The 21,162-nt window shown below is 41.0% G+C and overlaps 1 protein-coding gene across 1 annotated transcript in view; it reads left to right on the top strand.

Annotated features, from left to right (window-relative positions):
• Window positions 1-19,840, top strand: part of DPH6 (diphthamine biosynthesis 6) — a 259,679-nt gene extending 239,839 nt beyond the window's left edge. Inside the window, exon 15 of the mRNA XM_056850740.1 lies at window positions 19,656-19,840. Within this exon, the coding sequence (XP_056706718.1) occupies window positions 19,656-19,774 (119 nt within the window). The 3' untranslated portion in view covers window positions 19,775-19,840. The remainder of the gene's footprint in view (window positions 1-19,655) is intronic.
• Window positions 19,841-21,162: the final 1,322 nt, after the last annotated feature.

Here is a 21,162-nt window from a genome sequence, read left to right as displayed (position 1 = left end):
CAGGCAACAGGTGATGGGTAATGATATTGCTTTAATGTATACTTTTGCTTTTTAACATGTAATATTCTCAAAGGGAGGAAGAACACCACTGAACAATGCTTCAAGTGTTAATCAGTTGACTGGTGTGATTAATCAGTAAAAAATTTAATCACAGATCAAAAATTGTTGCCATTGGGGAGTCCTGGATCTTAGGAGTCTTGAAATTTCTGTTTGTTTCTGTCAGGCAGACCACATAAATGTTCCAGATCCTTTCTCCTTGTGCCCCTCATTTGATGAAAACGTAATTTAAAAGATGCTTCTTGCCTCCAGTTGACTTTTTGTTTGTTGTTTGTTTTTCTGTGAACCTGAGTTCTAATGCTAAAAATCACTGGCAACTGATGCAGAGAATGCTCAGCTGAAATCAACTTCTACAATACTGCCAGACCTCCAACTTACTTACATGAAGCCATCTGAAGATGTTATTCCATTATGGAATGTTCCATCTTCCAAAATGTATAATAGATAGGCTTACCAGGTCCTGTTGGTCCATGGGCGGGAGGTTTCTTGGAGCATGTGGTGTACGTGCACACCTGGCACAATGCGCTCACACGTCTACGTCACTTCTGGTTTACTCGGAAGTGATGCGGACGCTCTATCAATCTCGGCTGAAACTTTATGGAAACCATAGAGTTCCGGCCAAAGATGCTAGAGCGTCCACGTCGCTTCCGGGTCAACCTGGAAGCGACGTAGGCTCGTTGTGTGTGCGCGCATTCCTGTGGTGCCCACCAGCCCTCAGCTGGTCAGCGGGAAGCCTAGTGGATTGGCGGGCACTTGGCAACCCTAATAATAGAGGCATTAAAGGTAGAATTCTCTTCCAGCGGTATGGTAGTTTTTGTTTATTGAACTGTAATATTATCTTACTAATCAAACAAAGGGCAACTTCTCTTAAGTGATGGCCAGAATAACCTGAAAATATGAACACGTATGTTGGTTACAATGTGTAAATCGTTCCCCTCGTTTTAAAGTATTTTGTGTAGGGTATTTTCATAGCCTCACTGATAATTTCTCAGTCTATGGCCTAGTGATCCTGTCTCCCTGGCAAGAACAGATGTTTCCGCTGGAAAGGGATCGATAGGCTGACCATCAGGGGAACCCAAGACTGGCAGCCATGTTTGGGGAAGCTAAATGTTCCCTGGAGTTAGAAACAATCAGGAGGGAAAAGTGAGGAGGCAGTGGGGCCCGGAGGGAGCCAAGTAAGAAGAGGGCTGGTGGTCCCACCAGTGCTATCCTGGACCCCAGGAGGCACTTTCAGCCTACCTGAGACAAAGAGCAGGTACTCACTGGTTTGATTTTCTGTTCCTGCTTGAGATGTATAGGCAAGGTCACACCTGGGCAATAAAACTGGTTCTGGAGCGAAGCCTGTCGTTGAGCCCTAATGCAGATTACATGCTAGCAGTATGATATAGTAGTTAGAGTGTCAGGCTAGGGAGGCCCAGGTTCAAATCCTCACTCTGCCAAATCACATGTTTTCAGCCTAGCTTACTGGGTTGCTGTGAGAATAAAATGAGGGCAGATAATGAAATCTACTGCCCTGGAAGGATGGGATAACAGTGTAGTGAAGAAATAGGCAGAAGCAGGGGACTTGCAGAAGGTAGCAGGTTGGACAATGGGGGCAATGGCAATTAATTGTCAGGAGGGGCTCTGGCTCAGAGGTAGATCATCTCCTTGGCATGCAGTAGGTCCTAGGTTCAATCTCCAGCATCTCCAGCTTTAAAAAGGGGGATCAGATCATAGGTGATGCGAAAGACCTCTGTCTGAGACCCTGGAGAGCCACTGCCAGAGTAGGCAATACTGACCTTGATGGACCAATTGTCTGATTCAGTATGACGGCAGCTTCATCTTTGTCAAAATTGCATGGATACACATTTGGGTACAGGATGTTTCCAGCTGGGCTAGAATCCGGTCCACAATTCTGAAATTCTTTCTCCCGTAACTATTTTTTGTAACTTTATCCCTACTTCTTGTGACTTCAGAAGTGATCCATAGCTGTAAGCTCTGTTCCCAGGCTAAGTCACCAGGCAAGCATAAATGTGATTGGATGAAACAAAAAAAGCTACCTCTGAAATTTATACTAAAACACCTTCATTTCAGTTTTGGGAGGGATAAAAAGACTTACTATTAAATATTATACATACTTTATTAATTTCTCTGTTTGATAGTGCAGTGTAGTATTATGGTTTCCCGATGTATTCATCAGTCGGAAAATGAAGCCCGCCATTCCATTAGAAAGAACATTCCTCTGGAGAAGTAGTATGGAGGTCTGTGTGTATGCCTCAGTGTCTTATTATTTGCTCAGTGTTAAAACATTTTTTGCATGCAGAAGTTCCTTTACCATTTGCCCATGTTCAGCCCCAATCCCCTGCCCTTGAGAAACTGAGGGGCAGGAGAGAGAAAAAGACTGAAAAATGGCCTCCATAGTGATGCTCTAGGAATTGTCCCACGTCCTTAAGGTCTTTACCACCGAGATTAGGAGAAATTCCCAGAGCGTCACCCAGAAGTGACATCATATGCTCCCCGTACTATTCTATCTCCAGGCACCACTCTCAAAATCTCCCAGCAATTGCAAAATCACCCGGTTCCAGATTTATCCCTAGCATCTTCATTTAAAGAACTCAGGTAATAGGTGCTAAGAAATACCTTCCTGTGCTAGACAACTTAATGAGGCCCTGCCAGTATTTAGACTTATCTATATTTAGTATTTAGACTATACGTCCTTGGCTCCCTGTCTTGCCTGCCCACTTCCTTTTTGGCAGCAGTGTATAGGCCTTATGTGTAGTTTTATCCCAGTCCTACTTTTTCTTGGTCCTTTCTTTCTTCGTCTCTCATGTCTTTACTTCCCATTGTTTCTTCACACTCCTGCTTTTCAGGCCATTGCCTACTTTCTCCCATTTTGCTTAAACATCTAGTGTCTTACCAGTCTGCCGAGCTTTACTGTCTTCCTTTTCACATGGCATGCCACCTCTTCTTCCTAAACATTGTGAAGTTTTGCTTTAGAACCCTCTTATGATTAAGTATCTCCTGAATTCCCTGTACCACTTGCCCGTTTCTTAATCCTTCACCTACTAATCCTTCAGGTTCTGTTCCCTTGGTCTGTTAACTATCTTGTGAATTATTCCTTCATTCTCCTTGACGGTGAGGTTTCTTGTCCCTTGGTTCCTTTACCTCACAGGAGCTGTTTCCGTTCCTCTGACAGGAAACCTGAAGTTTTAATCCCAAACAATTTCCTTTCCTCACAGAAACATGACTGCAAATTGTCTTAATTTCTCTGAGCCACAATACATTCCCAGCAACTGTACCCAGAAGGGTTGCCACCTCTGGCTTGGGAAATTCCTGGAGATGTGAGGGTGGAGCCTGGGGAGGGTGGGGGAGGGGAAGGACTTCAGGGGGTTATAATGCCACAGAATCTACTCTCCAAAGCAGCTGTTTTTCACCAGAGGGACTCATCTCTGTAGTCTGGAGTCGTAATTCTGGGATCTCTAGGCCTCACCTGGAGGTTGGCAACCCTGGTACCAGATTAGCCAATCAGTGTCAGTGGCTTAACTTGCTAAGTGCACTATAACATGGATAAGCTGTTACATTTTAATAGACAGCAGGGGTAGATCATGATTACATAGGGTTGCCAGGTCCCTCTTCACCATCGGCAGGAGGTTTTTGGGGTGGAGCCTGAGGAGGGCAGAGTTTGGGGAGGGGAGGGACTTCAATGCCATAAAGTCCAATCGCCAAAGAGGCCATTTTCTCCAGGTGAACTGATCTCTATCGGCTGGAGATCAGTTGTAAAAGCAGATCTCCAGCTAGTACCTGGTGGTTGTAGTAAGAACCAAACAGGGTAGGCTCGAAGTATCAATATAACAATATAACAACAATATTATTCAAAGTTCAGCAATGCAATTACATACAAATGCAACAAATACTATACAAATGTGCAACTATACAAAGTTCAATAAATACAACAAAAGCCCAATGGCTATCTCCAAGGGTGGACACGAAGCAAATCCAACAATTGGAAGAAGATCAGATGTAGGTGCCAGGCAGGCCTCAAAGGGGAAGGCATTCCAGTGGCATGGTGATGCTACTGAAAAAGCCCTCACCTCTGCAGGCAGAGGCACAGAGAGCAGGTCCTGAGGAGGACCTTAACCGGCAGGCTGAAAATAACTGGCCAAGCTCATAGTATCCATAGTTCATCATGTTAGGTGGAAAAAATGCATTTGTTTCATTATCCTCACAGTTACCAGGAAATGACCGTGTATTTACATGAAGCTAAGTGTCTCAGCAAAAAGGCCTCAGAATTTAAGGACATGGTAGGTGAATCTAGGTCAGGATGCCAAAAGATAGAAAGGAAACCTTGGCTACATGATGACAGATAGTGTTTGCATGCATGTCTGTGCAGTGAAATATGTTGAGAGTTAAAGAAAGAGAGGATAGAAGAGGCTTCAATCTAATCACTTTAGCGTATGGGCTATATTCAGCCCATAAACTCCTCATTATTCATACAAGAAGTATGTGTTTAATGATTAAGACCCCAAGGGTTTAGTTGATAGAATAATCTGCATTTCTAAGGAAAATGTAAGAAGTGGAACTAGAACACTGGCTCTTAGTTTTTTAAAACAATACTCCCAATTTCCCTATCCACTGGCTGTCTCAGCTGGATATATGTATTGTGCAGTCTTGATCTAATAATGGCTAATTATGCAGTTGTTTATCAGCTCATTTGAAACATTTTGAAATTCAGTCTAGCTCAGCAAATTGCTTGTGCTTAAGGCATTTTCTACATTCTAGAAATTATAATATCCCCAGAAGGCGAAGAATTAATAATAAAAATCCTCTTTTGTAAAAGATTATCATTGCAGAGCAAATGGAGCACATCTTTTCCTGTCCTAGTGCATTTAATATTCTCCATTTTTTCCCTTGGAAAGTTTGATAGAAAGACTATGTAAGGATTGCTGTTTTATTAAACTGTTAAGAGATTCATTTACTGAACCAGGGCTCCATATTGATTGCCATTTTCTGCTATACATACAAGCTCTGGATGTCTTTCATTGTTGACAAAACTTTGACAGACAATCTGATTTTAAGAACTTTTACACTAGAGTCACCAGCACTTTGTTCTATCAGATTCCAGTTTAAGGTCTAAGTAAAGCTAGGTTTGTGCCTAGAAGATAAATTGTCAAGTGATGGGGAATGCAAGACCAGAGCCAGTCGTAGTGACATCTCATATCCTCTTTGAAGGCTCAAATCATAATCATTAATACAAACCAGGACCACCATTGAGCCTTTCAAATACTGCAAAGAGATTGTTCCTTTTACCAGTGTTTTAATAGGTCTCATTAAATAAATTTTATGCTCTTTTTGTGACCCCTTCCCCCAATCCCCACTGTTAAACACAAATTTAAAAAGGCAATTCTTTATATTTTTTCCCCGTGGGAATAGTAGAGAGATTGTTTAATTTGGCAGTGTACCAGAAAACCACATCCACACCTTGGCTACCACCAGTGAGAGATGTCTTTGAGATTTAGAGTAGGTTTTCAACGCAGATGTGAGAAATACTGTTGTACAGAAATACTGTTGTACCACCTGTCCATTGGTGTTCAGTTTGATTTCTGAAATCTTTGCTTTATCTTCCTGCTGGCTAAAGCAAGTTATGCTTCCAGCTAGGACTGGAGATTTGGGGTTGGAGCCTGGGGATGGCAGGGTTTGGGATGGTGAGGGACCTCAGCAGGGTCTAAAGCCAAAGAGTCCACCATCCAAAGCAGCCATTTTATCTAGGGGAACTGATCTCTGTAGTCTGGAGATCACCTGTATTTCTGGGAAATCTCCAGGGCCATCTGTGGATTGGCAACCCTACTTCCAGTAACCAAAAAACCCATGATATAGTAGTGTGGTTGGGGTCGACTTTGATTGGCGGTGCGTGTTGCAGATGTGGTAGTGCAAGGATGCTGTGGGATGATATTAAGTTTGTGCCTATACGATTATTGGAAAGTTCAGTGAGAGTTAGACCCACATACATGTGCTTAGGACTGCAGCACCAGTGTGTTGAAAAGGTAGTTTCCTTCCCCCTTATGATTATAATTTTAATTAGCATCAGGGAAAATGAGAAAAAAGTCTCCAGCACCCAGGAAAGATAGAGTTGTATTACATATCTAACAGTGCTGGAGCTGCAATGCCAATCATAGGGACATTTTTCTCCGGTTAACTTTGTGGGCCCCCTACAGGGGGCTGCAGGGTCTGGAAATCTGGCTAACCTGCCCATCCCCTGGCGGTAGTTATGGAAATGACAGAGATTTGCATGGGATCATATGCTGGGCTGCTCCCGTGTATTTTAATAAGGTTTGCTCAAGAGTGTCTATGATTCCCTAGCTACCAGTCCTTTATTCTTATTGACTAGAACTGGTTTATTGTGCTACAATGTGTGTCGTCTGAAATGTGCACGCCTCTTTGTTTATAATATACACCAGGGCAGTAATGGATGCAGAGAGATTGAATCCAAGAGGCAGGCAGTTCATTTGAAAGATACATCTGAAGTGCGCAAGTGAAGCAAGAGCCATTTATAACGTCTTCAGAACTTCAAGCCTGAATTATAGTTTTAGTAATCAGTAGCTCCCCGTCTCCTCTGTCATTTTTTGGTTAATATATTGCATGGAAGAGACTTATAGCACAAGTTTTATAAGCCTGCAATAAAAATATAACAACTGTTGTATTAAATTATTTAAGTTGTAAACCATTGTAAAAAGGAGGGAAAGTTTTATCGACACAGAGGCAGAAAAAATTATTATGATAGAGTGTAAAATGTATTGTTGCTGATTACTAGAGAGTTTTTGCCCAGTTTAGCATATTGTAAATCTTTGGCATGCCTTTGGAATAAAACACTTTATGAGATGGGGTTCCTTTAAATAAAATACTGGCCTCTAGTTTAAGATGAAACAACAATAGGATTTATAATTTGCAAACAAATCTCCCAGATCTGACTGGCAAACAGAAACTTATCTCAGAGGCCAAGGAGAAGGCAAATGGTGAAAGTGTGATTGGGGAATCAATGGATTTAAAACTTCCAGATTTCCCTTGAGAGAAATGGAGTATCGAAAATAAATAACCAAGCACTATATTTTGAAGAAAAAGTTTACTGCTTTAATATTTTGCTTTATTACTCACACTAGAAGGAGAGAGCAATAATTTGTAATCGAGATACATAGCCAAGGATTGTTCGAAAATACGGCATTTACCTAAATTAGTTGCTAAAACTTTAAATAAGCCATTACAAAGATTGGTTTATTCTACATAATAATTCTGCTAAGACATCCATATGATTATTATATTCAAATATTTTTCTTTCCTATATTTTCTCCTCTAACTCTATTTCTTTTACAGTAAATACCAAACTTGGTTTTACTGGGTCAAGTTGGTGAGGTTTGTGTGTGATTGATTTCACTTATTTACCCTTGTAGATTCTTTAATAAAACTTAGCTTTTGTATAACACATTTCAGGTGTTCCAGTTGTACTATGTGCCTAGATTTTTATCCTCATATTGCATATGCAGGGATATGAAGAGCTGAGAATGCAAGTAAGCAGCTTGCAACTCTGAACAAACTTACTAATAAGTCCCACTGAATTTGTTGAGACTTACTTAGGAGTAAATATTGTGTAGTCAGTTTTTGCCTCAAGTGAGATCTGAAGCTGTGACTTTTCTACTCTTCATTATACAACCTTTTCAGACATTATATCTATGTGTGGTGTTGTCTCAACAATCACACATATTAATTACCCACAAGCCTCCTTACGCACTGTTGCCGTGTTGTCTGAACTGGCAACATACATATTTTCAACTTACACATGCTACATGAAACCCTAATTTTTCAGGGTTCTGTTCCATGTGTACTAAAGCTGTACCCACATGCAAAATACATGTTACCCCTGTTCAGACAACATGGTGGCTGCACATATCTAAAGAATCTATGTATAGCTGATAGTATCCTGGTATGTATGGACATAACATCTGGAATGAACCATCGCAAACTCTGTTTAGTACTTTAGTAACAGGAGCATGTGACACATTATTGTGATGTTATTTTCATGTATTTTATTGAGTGTATTATTTTATGTGAAATTGTTGGAAGCTGCCCTAGTTTCAAGGAGGACGGGATGTGTAAACATTTTAAGTATGTTTTAGTAAGTTTATATGTTTGTTTTACTTAGATAACATAAATATAACAAAGTAAAGTTGAGGGTGCAGTGTGTCTTGTTTATTTACATATTGCATATATATTTTAAGGCTTAAAAACTTCCTAAAAGGATTTTTAAACAATCAAGCTTCTATTAAAAATAACCTATTATTCTTAGAAATAAGACCACTAGAACTCATGATACCGCTGAAGAAGGTTTTGGAGCCTCCAGTAGACCCTATTCTCCTTGTTGACATGTTCTTTAACGAAGAGGGGGTAATACTCGCTGACAAGATAGGGCCTACGGCATAGAGTATCAGTGATGACCACAGACTGGTTTAGAGGATGGACATCTTGCTTCATTTTGAAACTGACATCTCTTATTGGATGCTTTATTTCCCTCTAGCAGTGCTGCAGCATTATTAAAGCTTGATGCCGTGGCCATGGGTCATGGTGGTATTCCCCCCCCCCCCGAAACAGGTACAAGAATAAATCAAAACACTGTGTTTCACTGTGCCTCACAGCTTGGCCTTCTTTTTATGGGAAAATCTTCTTTGCCCTGATAAAGGTCACCTCTCCATCACTAGCCCTTCATGTTTCTTAAAAGTGATTAGAACGTCACATCAGTTTCTACTCTCGGCATCCTTCGTTTCATAAATCCAATATCAGACAGAGCTAACTGCTGCTTATTGCCTTTGCTGAAGACCTGGCTTCAGGATTCTGAAACTGAAAATGCTGTTCCAGTGAGCACAATGCAAGTCGTATACTCCCGAAGTGTTATTTATTCTTATACACATTGTGTCACAGATGCCAAACCTGTGGGAATTCGGACATTAACAGTTAACTGCTATGATTGGTAGAGGAATGCCAGAAAATGGTGGAACTCAATGAAATGGTACATAGCATGATAATTGAGTAGCTGCCAACCCTTCTGGCATGTAGCTATCTTTTGTTCACTGCACAAATATATTTGTGAACCATAATTGAATGCAGCAGTTCATCATATCTTTACTATTGATTATAGTAATGTTCTGTGGGGCTTTTTTTGCCTCCTTTCATGGGTGACTGGAATTAAATTTCGCCAGTTTATTTCACATAAGTCACCAGATACAGCAATAACGGCTTCTAGTAATTGCCAAACTGGTTGTGGGATTGAACCAGTGACCTAAGAATGGGATGCTGTGTATCCTATAACTAATCCCCTGAGCCATCCATTACCCTCTTCCAGGCAGCTGTGATTAAACTGTTCTGAGAAGTCAAAGCTGGATCAATAGAAATGATCTACAGTGAACCAATCATATACTTAACATGTTCAGCGTGGTGACCGGTGCTTTTGTCACTGCGTGTGGTTTGTGGACTTGGAGAAGACTTAATTCTATGAGCTCATAGCAATAGCCCTAGTTTAAGTTTTCTGTAATGTGCTGGCAAAATCAAGAATCCGAAATGCAAATAACTCCTGAGGCCAACAGCCTACTTGTGAGATCTTACACCAGCTAGTTGGCATCTAGGTTAGAGCCCGAAAGCATTGTTTATCATTCTCACCTATTCATTTGTGGGACACTGGGGACCTTGGAACATCTTGGACCATGTGCCTGTCATTAAAAGCAATTGCTCTCCCACCCCAGTTCTTATTACTTTTCTCATCAGTGCATTCCTAAGATCCTTCTATACAATTTTCATAAGGTGTTTGATCCTGCAAAATGTAACTAGGAGCATGTTCTGCTTATTCTCAGGAGCACTTTAAAATGCCATCTATTATATCTTTGGAGTGCTTGTCACCCTTGGGGCACTATGACCATTGAAATGAATTTGGTGCCTATGGAGCCCGTATTCATTTTTGTGATCTTAGGTGTTTCTCTGAAGATTTCATGCATCTTTAAAGAACACATGTCAGGCCATTTTCCACATATAAGAACTTCCAGCTTCCCTCAGTCAGGATTGGTTTCTGATTTTCTTCCAAGTAACTTGCTTGAAGCTCATTAGGTAAAGGTAAAGGTCCCCTGTGCAAGCACCAGGTCATTCCTGACCCATGGGGTGACGTCACATCCCGACGTTTTCTAGGCAGACTTTGTTTACAGGGTGGTTTGCCAGTGCCTTCCCCAGTCATCTTCCCTTTACCCCCAGAAAGCTGGGTACTCATTTTACCGACCTCGGAAGGATGGAAGGCTGAGTCAACCTTGAGCCGGCTACCTGAAACCGACTTCCCTTGGGTATCGAACTCAGGTCGTGAGCAGAGCTTGGGACTGCAGTATTGCAGCTTACCACTCTGCGCCACGGGGCTCATTAGCTCCAGTATTTCTCTTTTAAATCTTTTCATTACCATTCCTAGCAGAGTTCTTTATCATTGTCACAAATGCATTGTCAATTGCCAACCTGACAGTGGAGGCTGGAGAGATGCACAGTGTACATGGAACAAAACTGCCTTCAAATGAGAACCAGTATGGAGAACCAATATTATTCAACTGACTTGAATTTAGGAAGCCTGAGTTCACTGAATTGCTTAACAATACAAAAGTAGACTCATAAGGAAGCGGCACATATTAGAGAAGAAGAAGAAGAGTAGGTTTTTATACCCCGCTTTTCTTTACCTTAAGGAGTCTCAAAGCGGCTTACAATCACATTCCCTTCCTTCCCACGCACACACAACTGACACCTTGTAAGGCAGGTGAGTCTGAGAGAGTTCTGTGCAAACTGTGACTGGCCCAAGGTCATCCAGCAGGCTTCATGTGAAGGAGTGGGGAATCAAATCCCACACTCCAGATTAGACTCTGTCGCTCTTAACCACTAGACCACACTGGCTCCCATATTATGCTAGGATCATTCTGCTTCTAGCCTCTCCTAATTTTTATCTATCCTCTCTAAGGAGATCATACATACGGGCAACAAAAGACAGATATTATTTGTAGTATTGAAAAGCTATGGAATGAATGGACATATAGACTTGTCCACCACTAAGGTCAAAGGTTTTTGTTTTTTTAAAAAAGCTCTGGCTCTTCTAACTATATTGGGGGTATTCATTGTATTGAAATTGTCTCCAGTCAGGTATTTCCAATTTTGAGTCTGCTTGGCATAGTGTAATTAACGAAAGCCAACAAATGTTTAATTTATTTTTAACAAAATCATCCTGGGATGTCAGATCACTTAACAGACACTGTTACAGCAGAGTCCATGTGTATCCTTTAAAGGACATATTTGCTTCAGTATGTCTCATGACAGCTTCTTTGGTGGGAAAAATTAAGTGAATTTAACATTTGTGAAAGGTGCCAGATTGACTGCCCTGGAGAAAAGTCCTTGATTTACAGAAGGCACAGGCAGAGTGATCCAAAAACTGCCCTAGCAAAGTTCCCAGCTCTCACCTGAAGGCTTCACATTGCCACCTCTCAGATTTTTCAAATCTGTGCCAGGTGATCTCAATATCAGCCAGAGCTTTGGGACTGTGCACTGCGATAAGCAGTTGTAAATCAGCCCACAAGATTGCCTTTACTCCAAATCTGCTGCTCAAGCTGATACAATTCAGTGCTGGTACAAATACATTATTTGCAAGGAAAAGCTGTATTGCAGTATGATACAAGTTATTACAGGCAGGGACCAACACAATACAACATAAGTGATGTTTGGAAAGTGCAAGTTGTGTACAGATACCAGGAATGCAGATTTCTGTTTTTGACTTTCTCATATCTGTTTGAATAATATTTCTCAACTTGTAACTCACCCATATATGTGCTCTAAAACATCAGACTGTATACCCGCAACATGTGCCCTTTAAAGAGGCCCTGAAATTTCACTCGGGTAGGGTTTCCTGGCCTGGCAACCAGCAGAGAATTGGGTGGAGGAGGTACACAGGGGCCATCAGCCAACAGTATGATGTCATTTCTGTCAGGCTATCAGTCATCTCTAGAAATCGCTGAAAACTACGGTTTTACCAATTAATTTTGGGCAGTTCCTAGAGAGGCATAACATCACTGCTGGGTTTACCAGAAGTGATGTCACACTATCACCCGACATTTTTTAATTTAATTTTTCTCCCGCCACCAGTCAGATTGGCAGTGGGAAACACCAACTGGGGCAGGTGACATGAGGCGGGTATGTAGAGGAACTATACTTATATCATTATATGAACAATATGTAACTATTTACTTAGGTTATGATCCTACAGACTTGACTTCAAAGGACCGCAATGATGAACAATTGAAATAAATATGTAATCCAGTTTAGTATAAGTGTAGTTTAGCAGCCAAAGTCATCATCGCAACAGTACAGTCCCTCCCCCGCAAATACCCATTGTTTTAAATATAAAAATCTTTCTCAGACTGAGATATTTTTGTATTTATTAGGAAGGAATATTTATATCAATTAATCACTGAAGAAACCTTCTGAATTACTTTTATATGCTTTTGGGTCGAATTGTGTTTGAAAATAATGCATGTCAGGTAAATTAAATTCCTGACTTAACATGTCATCTGTCCATCTGTAAGGCCACTTCATATTATCTTTCAACTGGCCATAAGCACTGTAGTCCTAAATTGCAGCAGATATATTTATTATTTATTTAGAGAATGTGTATGCTACTTCTCTAGAGACCTGCACAAGATGGCTCACAAAATAAAGATAATACAATAAAAAAAAATAGAAACACAATACCAACATATAAAAATTGTCAATATCAAAACAAGCCAGGGGCATAAAAACAGCATAAAACAAAATTCAGTAGCCTAAAATGATATTCATTAAACAGTCCTCAGGTTAGAAGCAGACCATTAAACCAGCTAAAAGAGAACCCCTCAGTTCAAAGCCTGGGTTGAAAGAAATCTTTTAGCCTTGAACCTAAATAACAGTAAGGAAAGCACAAGGTGAGCTTCAGTGAAGAGGACATTCCAAAGGTGAGGTGCCACCACTGAAAAAGTCCTGTCTCTGGTCACTGTCTTCATCTGCTGGTGGGGGTGTGGAGGGTAGGTCTTGAGAAGAGGATGTTAATTGGCAGGCTGGGATGCCATCTTGATTTATGACCTGCTAATCCTATCTTGGATTTTTATTCCATTGCCCTGAACATTCTCAATAGTATCCAAGACAATTGCACCCATATCTGGGGTAGGATGGGAGAATCCAATACCTTGTGAAGTATATGATGCATTATATTATGTGCCATACTATGCTGAAGAAACTGTGAACCAGCCTTTTGTCTCAACAAACGTAACTGAAAATCTGGCGTTATGCCACTTTCTCAAATATCTGTTTCAAAGAAACACATTTTAGTGAGATTGAGGGCTGATTCGCTAAGCATGGACACCAGTCAAACAACAAGAAATATATATTTTTCACAAGTTATCATGAAGAAGCAAGAACTTTCTCAGGAATCCAAAAAGTTGGAGAAGCAGAGCTTGATTTGTAATTTTGAAAATATAGAACTATCTATAAAATATGCTCTGGGCATAGAAGGGGGAGAAGTTGTCTCTTAGATTTGGTTTAGTCAAAGTTAAGTCTTCGTGGAATGAGAAAAGAGGCTGGTGCATCCCCACCTCTTTTGACTTGAATTACAGGGTTTAGTGAGCACAAATCCTACAGAGTCCACAAAGCTCTAATTAACACCCACGGTGAAAAATCTTTTGTTAAACTGGTCATTAAGCAAACTTTGCTGAGAAAAACAAGTTAGCTTGGTGGCCTGATAAAGGGATGTACAGCCAATCCTGACAGGCCCGTAATTGAACCTTCTCTAAAAATAACATATATGCCTTTCCATTTATTTTTTCCTGGAAAATTTATTAGCAATGTTCCATTTAACTTTACTTTCTAAAGAAGCCAAGAACTCTTTATTTTCTCCACAAGTGACTCAGCTTTTAGAAACTATGATTTCTTTTTAATGCTCAGGTTAATTTAAATACCCTTGGCCTCAATTTTATCTTGTAGGGAAAAGAGGACAAAGCTTCCTAGGTAGGGGGCATCCTTTTAACCTGTGTCACTGGAAAAAGTGTAGTCCTTTTGCCCTCTCTCTCTCTCTCTCTCTCTCTCTCTCTCTCTAAATATGTGTAATCTTAAAGCATCATGGGTTTCATTTACTTACATAACTGCTCATTGAGTAATTCAGAAAAGGGGAGAGAATCATGACCTTATTATGTGAAAGGAACCAAGTGTGCAGTTGTAATGAAGTAGCCATTCTAAGAAGAGCTCTTCTGAATCAGCAAAGGTCCATCCTGATTTTCACAGCAGCAACCAGGTGGCTCCAAGAACCCAGAAGCAAGGCATGAAGGCAACAATACTCCCCCCACAGCAAGTGGTATTCATAAGTACACTGCCTCTAAGCATAAAAGTTTCATTTGACCATCATGGTTAATAGTCATTGATAGGTCTATCAAATCATGAATTTTTCTAGGCCCCTTATAATACAATAACTCTTTGGCTTAAGCAAACAAAGTTGCAAGTCTAGCTCCAAAGGGTGGCCAAGTCAATGTGGGACATTCGCTCGGGCTCCAAAACCATCAAAAGCCCCAGCCAAGAGAATTCTGAGCTTGTGTGCCTTGCCTTATAAAACTCAAGGGTGGCCACCAAGGCCAAGAGACCTCAAACTGGATAGAACCCCAACCAGAAACTTGGAAGAGACTTGCATTCATAAACCTTTCTGGTTCAGGAGTCAGAAAGTGAGGGCAAAATAAATGACATTAGAAGCAGACAGGGGCAAGAACCAAAACAGAAGCAAGTCGCTAACAAAACCAAACAGAGAGATGGTTAGTACCTTCTGAAAATCTAGAGTAAGCCTATTGAAATGGGTAATATGTCATTGAAGCATGACTGTAATTATTCACCTCCTGGGTTTCCCCCAGGAAAATCTAGGAGATGAATGATTACTAACTCACAACATGTGGAACCTAGAGTTGCAAACTTCCAGGTACTAGTTGGAGATCTCCTGCTATTACAACTGATCTCCAGCCGATATAGATCAGTTCATCTGGAGAAAATGGCTGCTTTGTCAATTGGACTCTCTGGCATTGAAGTCCCCTCCCCAAACCCCGCTCTCCTCAAGGCTCCGCCCCAAAAATCTCCAGGTTTTTCCCAATCCAGAACTGGCAACCTTACAGTCAATGTAGTCTCTCATGAGGCCAGTCGTAGCTTGGAATTTGTTCTGGTGCTTGCTTGTTTGAAAGCAGCTCATCTTCTAGTTTGTCTTTGTTGCCTTTACTTACTAGATTCTCAGGGGGATTTATAACAAGCAATCCTCATTCATTCTCTGAATAGGGTTAGACTTGTGTGAACTATACCAGGTGCTGGCTTGCCTGTTAGGATTTGTTCTTAATTTGTTACTTGGGGTGTCCATTGAGTTAAAATTTGCTTGCTTGCATGTAGGTCTTTATGATGTGGATTTATTTTGTTTTAAGAACAGTATGAACAAGCAGGCTTTAGACCTGAATGAGGCGGCCATATATCTGCAAGCCACACACATATTCTGTAGCACAAAGACACCATCATAGCCAGTTCCTTCCCTTTGAAGCAACTTTCTCCCCTCCCCACTTCCAGATTGTTGTCACCTTGCCATGCTGCCTGAAATCTGAGGCTACCGAGTAAAGCTCACTTATCCCAGAGTAGTACTGTTCTAATATGTAATAAATCAGTGATGGATCGCAGGTTTAGCTTTATCCTGAAATAACTGTCTCCAGACACATCTGCTGGCTTCCCTGGAATTTGTTTGTGACTAGAAAACATTTTTTTCCCTTTGAAAACAAACTTAAATAGGATTTCGAGGGGAAGAGACTACAGGCAGCATCTAAACAGTTAATTTCCCTGAATACATTTTCCTTTCTGCTACTGTTAACCACAAAGTTAGTGAGGCTTCTTAAAGGCCTCAAGCTTCCTCAAATTTCACATTTTCATTGCATTGCTGATCATTTAGAGAACAGGCTTGTTCCAGACAGCTTTAATTAAACTGTGCTGCAAAACCAGATATAGATCAATGGAAATGATCCATAACAAGAGGCTAATCATGTCTTTAGCAGTGTTCAGTCCAGTTCAATCACCCTCTCCTGTTTCTGTGGCTTTGCATTCATGTGGCAAAGGCTGTGTGTGTGCATGTATTTCCTCGGCGCCCCCCCCCCCTTAATCCATCCCATTAGTGGCCATATGCTAGGGCTTCAAGGGAGACAAGACCTGTCTGCAATCTGCCAAGGATTTAGAGACATCAATAATTTGTGAACAGTCATGTTGGGACTGGTCGAAGGGTTAAGTGCTCGGCACGCCAGGGGCACCTCTTTTGGGATTGCAATTCTTAGTTGACTGTTAGGAACCTGATCCCCTGTGAAGCTTCCCTGCAAAGCACACGCTGCATGTCAAATCCATAGAGCTGAAGCAACGGAGCTTTATTAGCTTTGGGATTTAAAGACCCACGCTAAGTGATATAACAGGGTATTTGGTTTAAAGGGAGAGAGGGGAGGAGAAAGGGGAACACAGTGGTAACAGAAAAGCACTAGTGATACCCAGGCTGAGGCATGTGTTCATTCTTTTCTGTGGTTATTTGTTGTTGTTTTTCCCCTCAACAATGAAGATAACTAGTGAGGCTAGTCCTCACGGTTCTTTACTGTGGCTGGTAAATGATAACAGCCTTATTCTTAAGGCATGTGGTGTGCATTAAAACAATAGCTTGTATTTATCGAGACATTTTGAGAGCAATAGGCATGAGAGTTTATTGGCCCGCTCCTTCTGAATTAACTTGTATAAAAAGGAGCATGATGGAATTTAATGAATGAATTTATTTTCCTTTCCAGTGTGGAATGCCAAGTGGCTGGTTTGTAGCTAGTGTAGTGCATTCAGATGGAAGTTTTGGCGTGTGTCTTAAATTCTTCTTCCATTGTTACCCTTTCTACCTAGTCTGCATAAGGACACTAACCATTTTTGCTGTTTTGTTATTAAGTAAAGTAAAGGTAAAGGTCCCCTGTGCAAGCACCTGTGCAAGCATTCCTGACCCATGGAGTGACGTCACATCCCGACGTTTCCAAGGCAGACTTTGTTTTGCGGGGTGGTTTGCCAGTGCCTTCCCTAGTCATCTTCCCTTTATCCCCAGCAAGCTGGGTACTCATTTCACCGACCTCGGAAGGATGGAAGGCTGAGTCAACCTTGAGCCGGCTACCTGAAACCGACTTCCGTCGGGATCGAACTCAGGTCGTGAGCAGAGTTTTGACTGCAGTACTGCAGCTTAACACTCTGCACCACAGGGCTCCTGTATTTGGTATTAAAGGTTTGTGAAAATGCACATTAGAAATTTTAATGTAGTGGTACTTTTTAAATTGTAGTTAAGAAAGGGAAAATAGTAGCCTTTCAGAAAATTGGATGTAAACAACTGCTTCGATTGCAATCTAGAGAAAGTTACCTTTCCCACTGAAAGCATGGGTGAAGGTACAGTGAAAATAGGGTTGCCAGGTCCCTCTTCGCCACTGGTGGGAGGTTTTTGGGGTGGAGCCTGAGGAGGGCAGGGTTTGGGGAGGGGAGCGACTTCAATGCCATAGAGCCCAATTGCCAAAGCGGCCATTTTCTCCAGGTGAACTGATCTCTATCAGCTGGAGATCAGTTGTAATAGCAGGAGATCTCCAGCTAGTATTTGGAGATTGGCAACCCCAAGTGAAAGACTATATTAGAATTAAGAACTGGTTCTTGCTAGAGTTGTATCTTGCATACCTGTTGTCCACTTATTAAGTATGTGAAACTATAGGCACATGAACAGTTCAAGTTGCATTGTTTTGTCAGTAAGTGCCTAGGTCACCCTGAATCAGTGGATTGTTGGAACAGGTAGACCAGATTGCTTAAAAAAGGGAACATGAAGTCCTTTTGACCTTTGAATTGACTATTGATTTTAAGTTCCTCTCTGTCGATATTTACCTCTAACATTGACAGTTTCCATCCGTTAACCCCTTCTTTGGATTGCCACGTCTGCACAAGGAAGACCTTGAACAATGAGCTGACGGCTCTATTCTTTGGGAAGCTGTTAGGTACAAACCCTCAGTATGGAGTCTTTGAATGACAAACGTTATTCACAGCTCTGCAGCCAATGGAAAAGGTTAAAGCTCTCTGCACCCACCCCCCCCAGCCAAGAATCATTAATTGCACAAAACATTTCATTACTACAATTGCAAGATTGCAGGATCCAACAATAGGCGGCCAGTAGAAATCTAAAGCAGGCAACTCTCTCCCCACCACCATCATTGCCTTCTGCACTTTTCAAATTTCTAGGTGCAAATTTCTAGGTGCTACATGACAAATCACCAGCAGCAACCACTTTACAAGCTGCAGCAACCACTTACTAAAGCAAGAATTCCTTGCAATTACTTAGCCATTGTTGTGATATGTTTTCCTTAGGTGATTCATAGTTTATTTGCATAATCTGCTTTCACCATGTATCTGGTGTGATGTATTAATAATGCCTAGCCCTGTGGGGAGGATGAGGGAGGATTTCATACCTGCCCTCAAATAACTTTGTTGAATGGACCCACATTTTTGAAATAAAGACAAATGTTTAGGAGATTAATCAATTGAACGATTCATCTATTCAGAAAATGAATGATTACTGGAAAGGATATTTCCACACATTAAAGAAACATTCAGGCTCAAAAATTGAGGAAATAAATATTTGGAGCTCAGTTTATTTATTTGGGGGAGAGCTGTTAAAAGTCTTCAGTGTGGTACACACTTCCTCAGGCTCCACCCCAAAAACCTCCCGCCAGTGGTGAAGAGGGACCTGGCCACCCTAGCAATGAACTAGGCACAGCTGATAGAAAGCATTTCTAGCAAGGCTGCATCCTGAAGTCTAGGAATAACTCCGTATCCACAAGTATCCTCAAGCTGCAAATTTGATCCTTGTGTTAAGTGTATTCTTTGCAGAACAAGCAAAACCCCTTAGATCCTGCCAGGCTCAACCTTCCACAATCAAATTCCATCAGAGCTGGTTTGTATTCACCCTCATTTGTTAAGTCACAAGTCAGTGTCTCCAAGCACTCATTCAGGGAGGGGGAATAAAATTCATGTTTGCATTGGTATCCCAATCCTAGGACTGCAGCCTTTATTACGTGAAAACTTGAAAAATGTATTATAAAGAAAATGCAATTTAAAAATCAAGTATACTAGCCTTCATATCTTCAACATTTGCTTTCATGATATTTTGGAATCCTATAACCACTGAGTTGGATCCAGTGGTAGCCTTCCACCAATAGAGGGGTCTTACATTCACAGAACAAATCTGCTAACAGAGGATTCCTTCTATGAATGAAAGATCATTTACTTTTGGATCCAGTCAATTGTATTTTATAGTGCCATCCCAAGCAGAGTTATACATTTCTAGGTCAATTTAAGCAGAGTGTAACTCTGCTTAGGATGGCACTGCAAATGTGGTTGTTTTTATCTGACTTGAGCTAAATTTACCCTGTTACAACCAACGGTTAATTTTGAAAAATTTTAAAAGCTAAAAAAAACAATGTTTGTTTATGTTTCAGGACTCCAAGAACACATTGAAGAACAAATGGGCATGAAAACACCAGCTCTGATCATGGTACCTGTGGTGGACTTACCTGGCCACATAATTATTCAGATAGCTTGCTGGCTCAGCCAATAACTAAGCAGCTATCATTGCTATGTGTATTCCACAGGGAGAAAAGAGATCAGTGGGATACCTGGCTGTACACTGGTAATAACAAGCAGATTCTGTGTGGAATATTTGGGGGGGAATTGCTTTTCTGTGAGGATTTTGGAGTGTCCTTTGGCATCTGACCGTTGTCACAAGGAAGGTAAAAATAGTATCCCACAACCCTAGAATCTCTCTAGCACTGTATTTTTAGCCAAACTGAGATCATGCTTCATTGTTTAATACAGCTTTCACTGATAACTTCCTTATCACTTAATTCAGTACATGGAAAATTCCTTTTTTTATATACCTCTTTCAGTAACTCTGGTACATTCTCAATAAGTTGTACTACTTTAATGTAGCACATAGTCTTGTAATTCTGTCATAATGGTTTCAAAGTTCAGGCAGCTACTCTACCTCCAGTAAAATATGCTTGGAGTTATTCTTTGTATTCTTTAAACTGTTTTTCTAAAGCTTTACCTAGCAAAAGTATTTAATAAATGTTTTGTATTTCATGCTTTGTATTTCGATCAGTTCAGCTTTGCAGTAAAGCATATGTGTTATTCGGCATGCAATCTTCCTCGCGCCTGCTCTGCTAATGGAATATGCTAAACAATTAGGAATGTTGCACGTCAGGCAGCCTGGTACAGATGCTGCCACTACCCCCCACGTTGACTCACCACATGGTTAAGGAGAGGAGGCATAAGAGGGCTGGCCCCACGCCCTACCTCAGCGCGGTTGCCTCTGGTGGCCTGCAGAATACGACAGCACAAAGGAAGTGGCTATGTGCATGGCATGCTGTCGCCAGAACCCACTTTAATGTGGTGAGTAAGGATATGCATTCATTTGAAAATGAATGAAGAAACAAAAAAGCCCCATTAATTTTTACATCAAAATTATACCCATGCTTCAATTACATTCCTGGTGTGCGCATGCACACACACATTCCATGATGAGTTCTATCTTCTCTTTTTTGGACTTTTTACATTGCTAGCCTTGTACCATGGAACAGTCTTCTGGAGGCATTCCATAGGACCCCAACTCTGATGGACTTTCGTGAGACCTGTGAGATTTTATACTGATAAAGCATCCCTTTTTTTGTTTACTCACAAGCCTTTTTTTAATTGACTCTAAAACAGGGACTTTTTCTCCCTTCTCTCTGAAATCTGTCAGGCATAACCACTTGGTTAGGGGTACAGTCCCTGAAAATTCAGTCCACATCAGATGGAAAACAAATTAGATCTGAAAACATTTGTCAACTGAAACCAGAGTAAAGAAAATGAATGGGATATTAATTTAAATATTAATATCCTGCCTTTCCTGTGCAGCCCATGGCATCTTACAGAGATAACCACAAAACAAAGCAACACAGTTAAAAG

This window comes from Euleptes europaea, chromosome 6 (genome assembly GCF_029931775.1).
Source record: "Euleptes europaea isolate rEulEur1 chromosome 6, rEulEur1.hap1, whole genome shotgun sequence".
Lineage (NCBI taxonomy): Eukaryota > Metazoa > Chordata > Lepidosauria > Squamata > Sphaerodactylidae > Euleptes > Euleptes europaea.
Note: the sequence above shows the minus strand (reverse complement) of the source record. Positions and strands in the feature narration are given on the sequence as shown.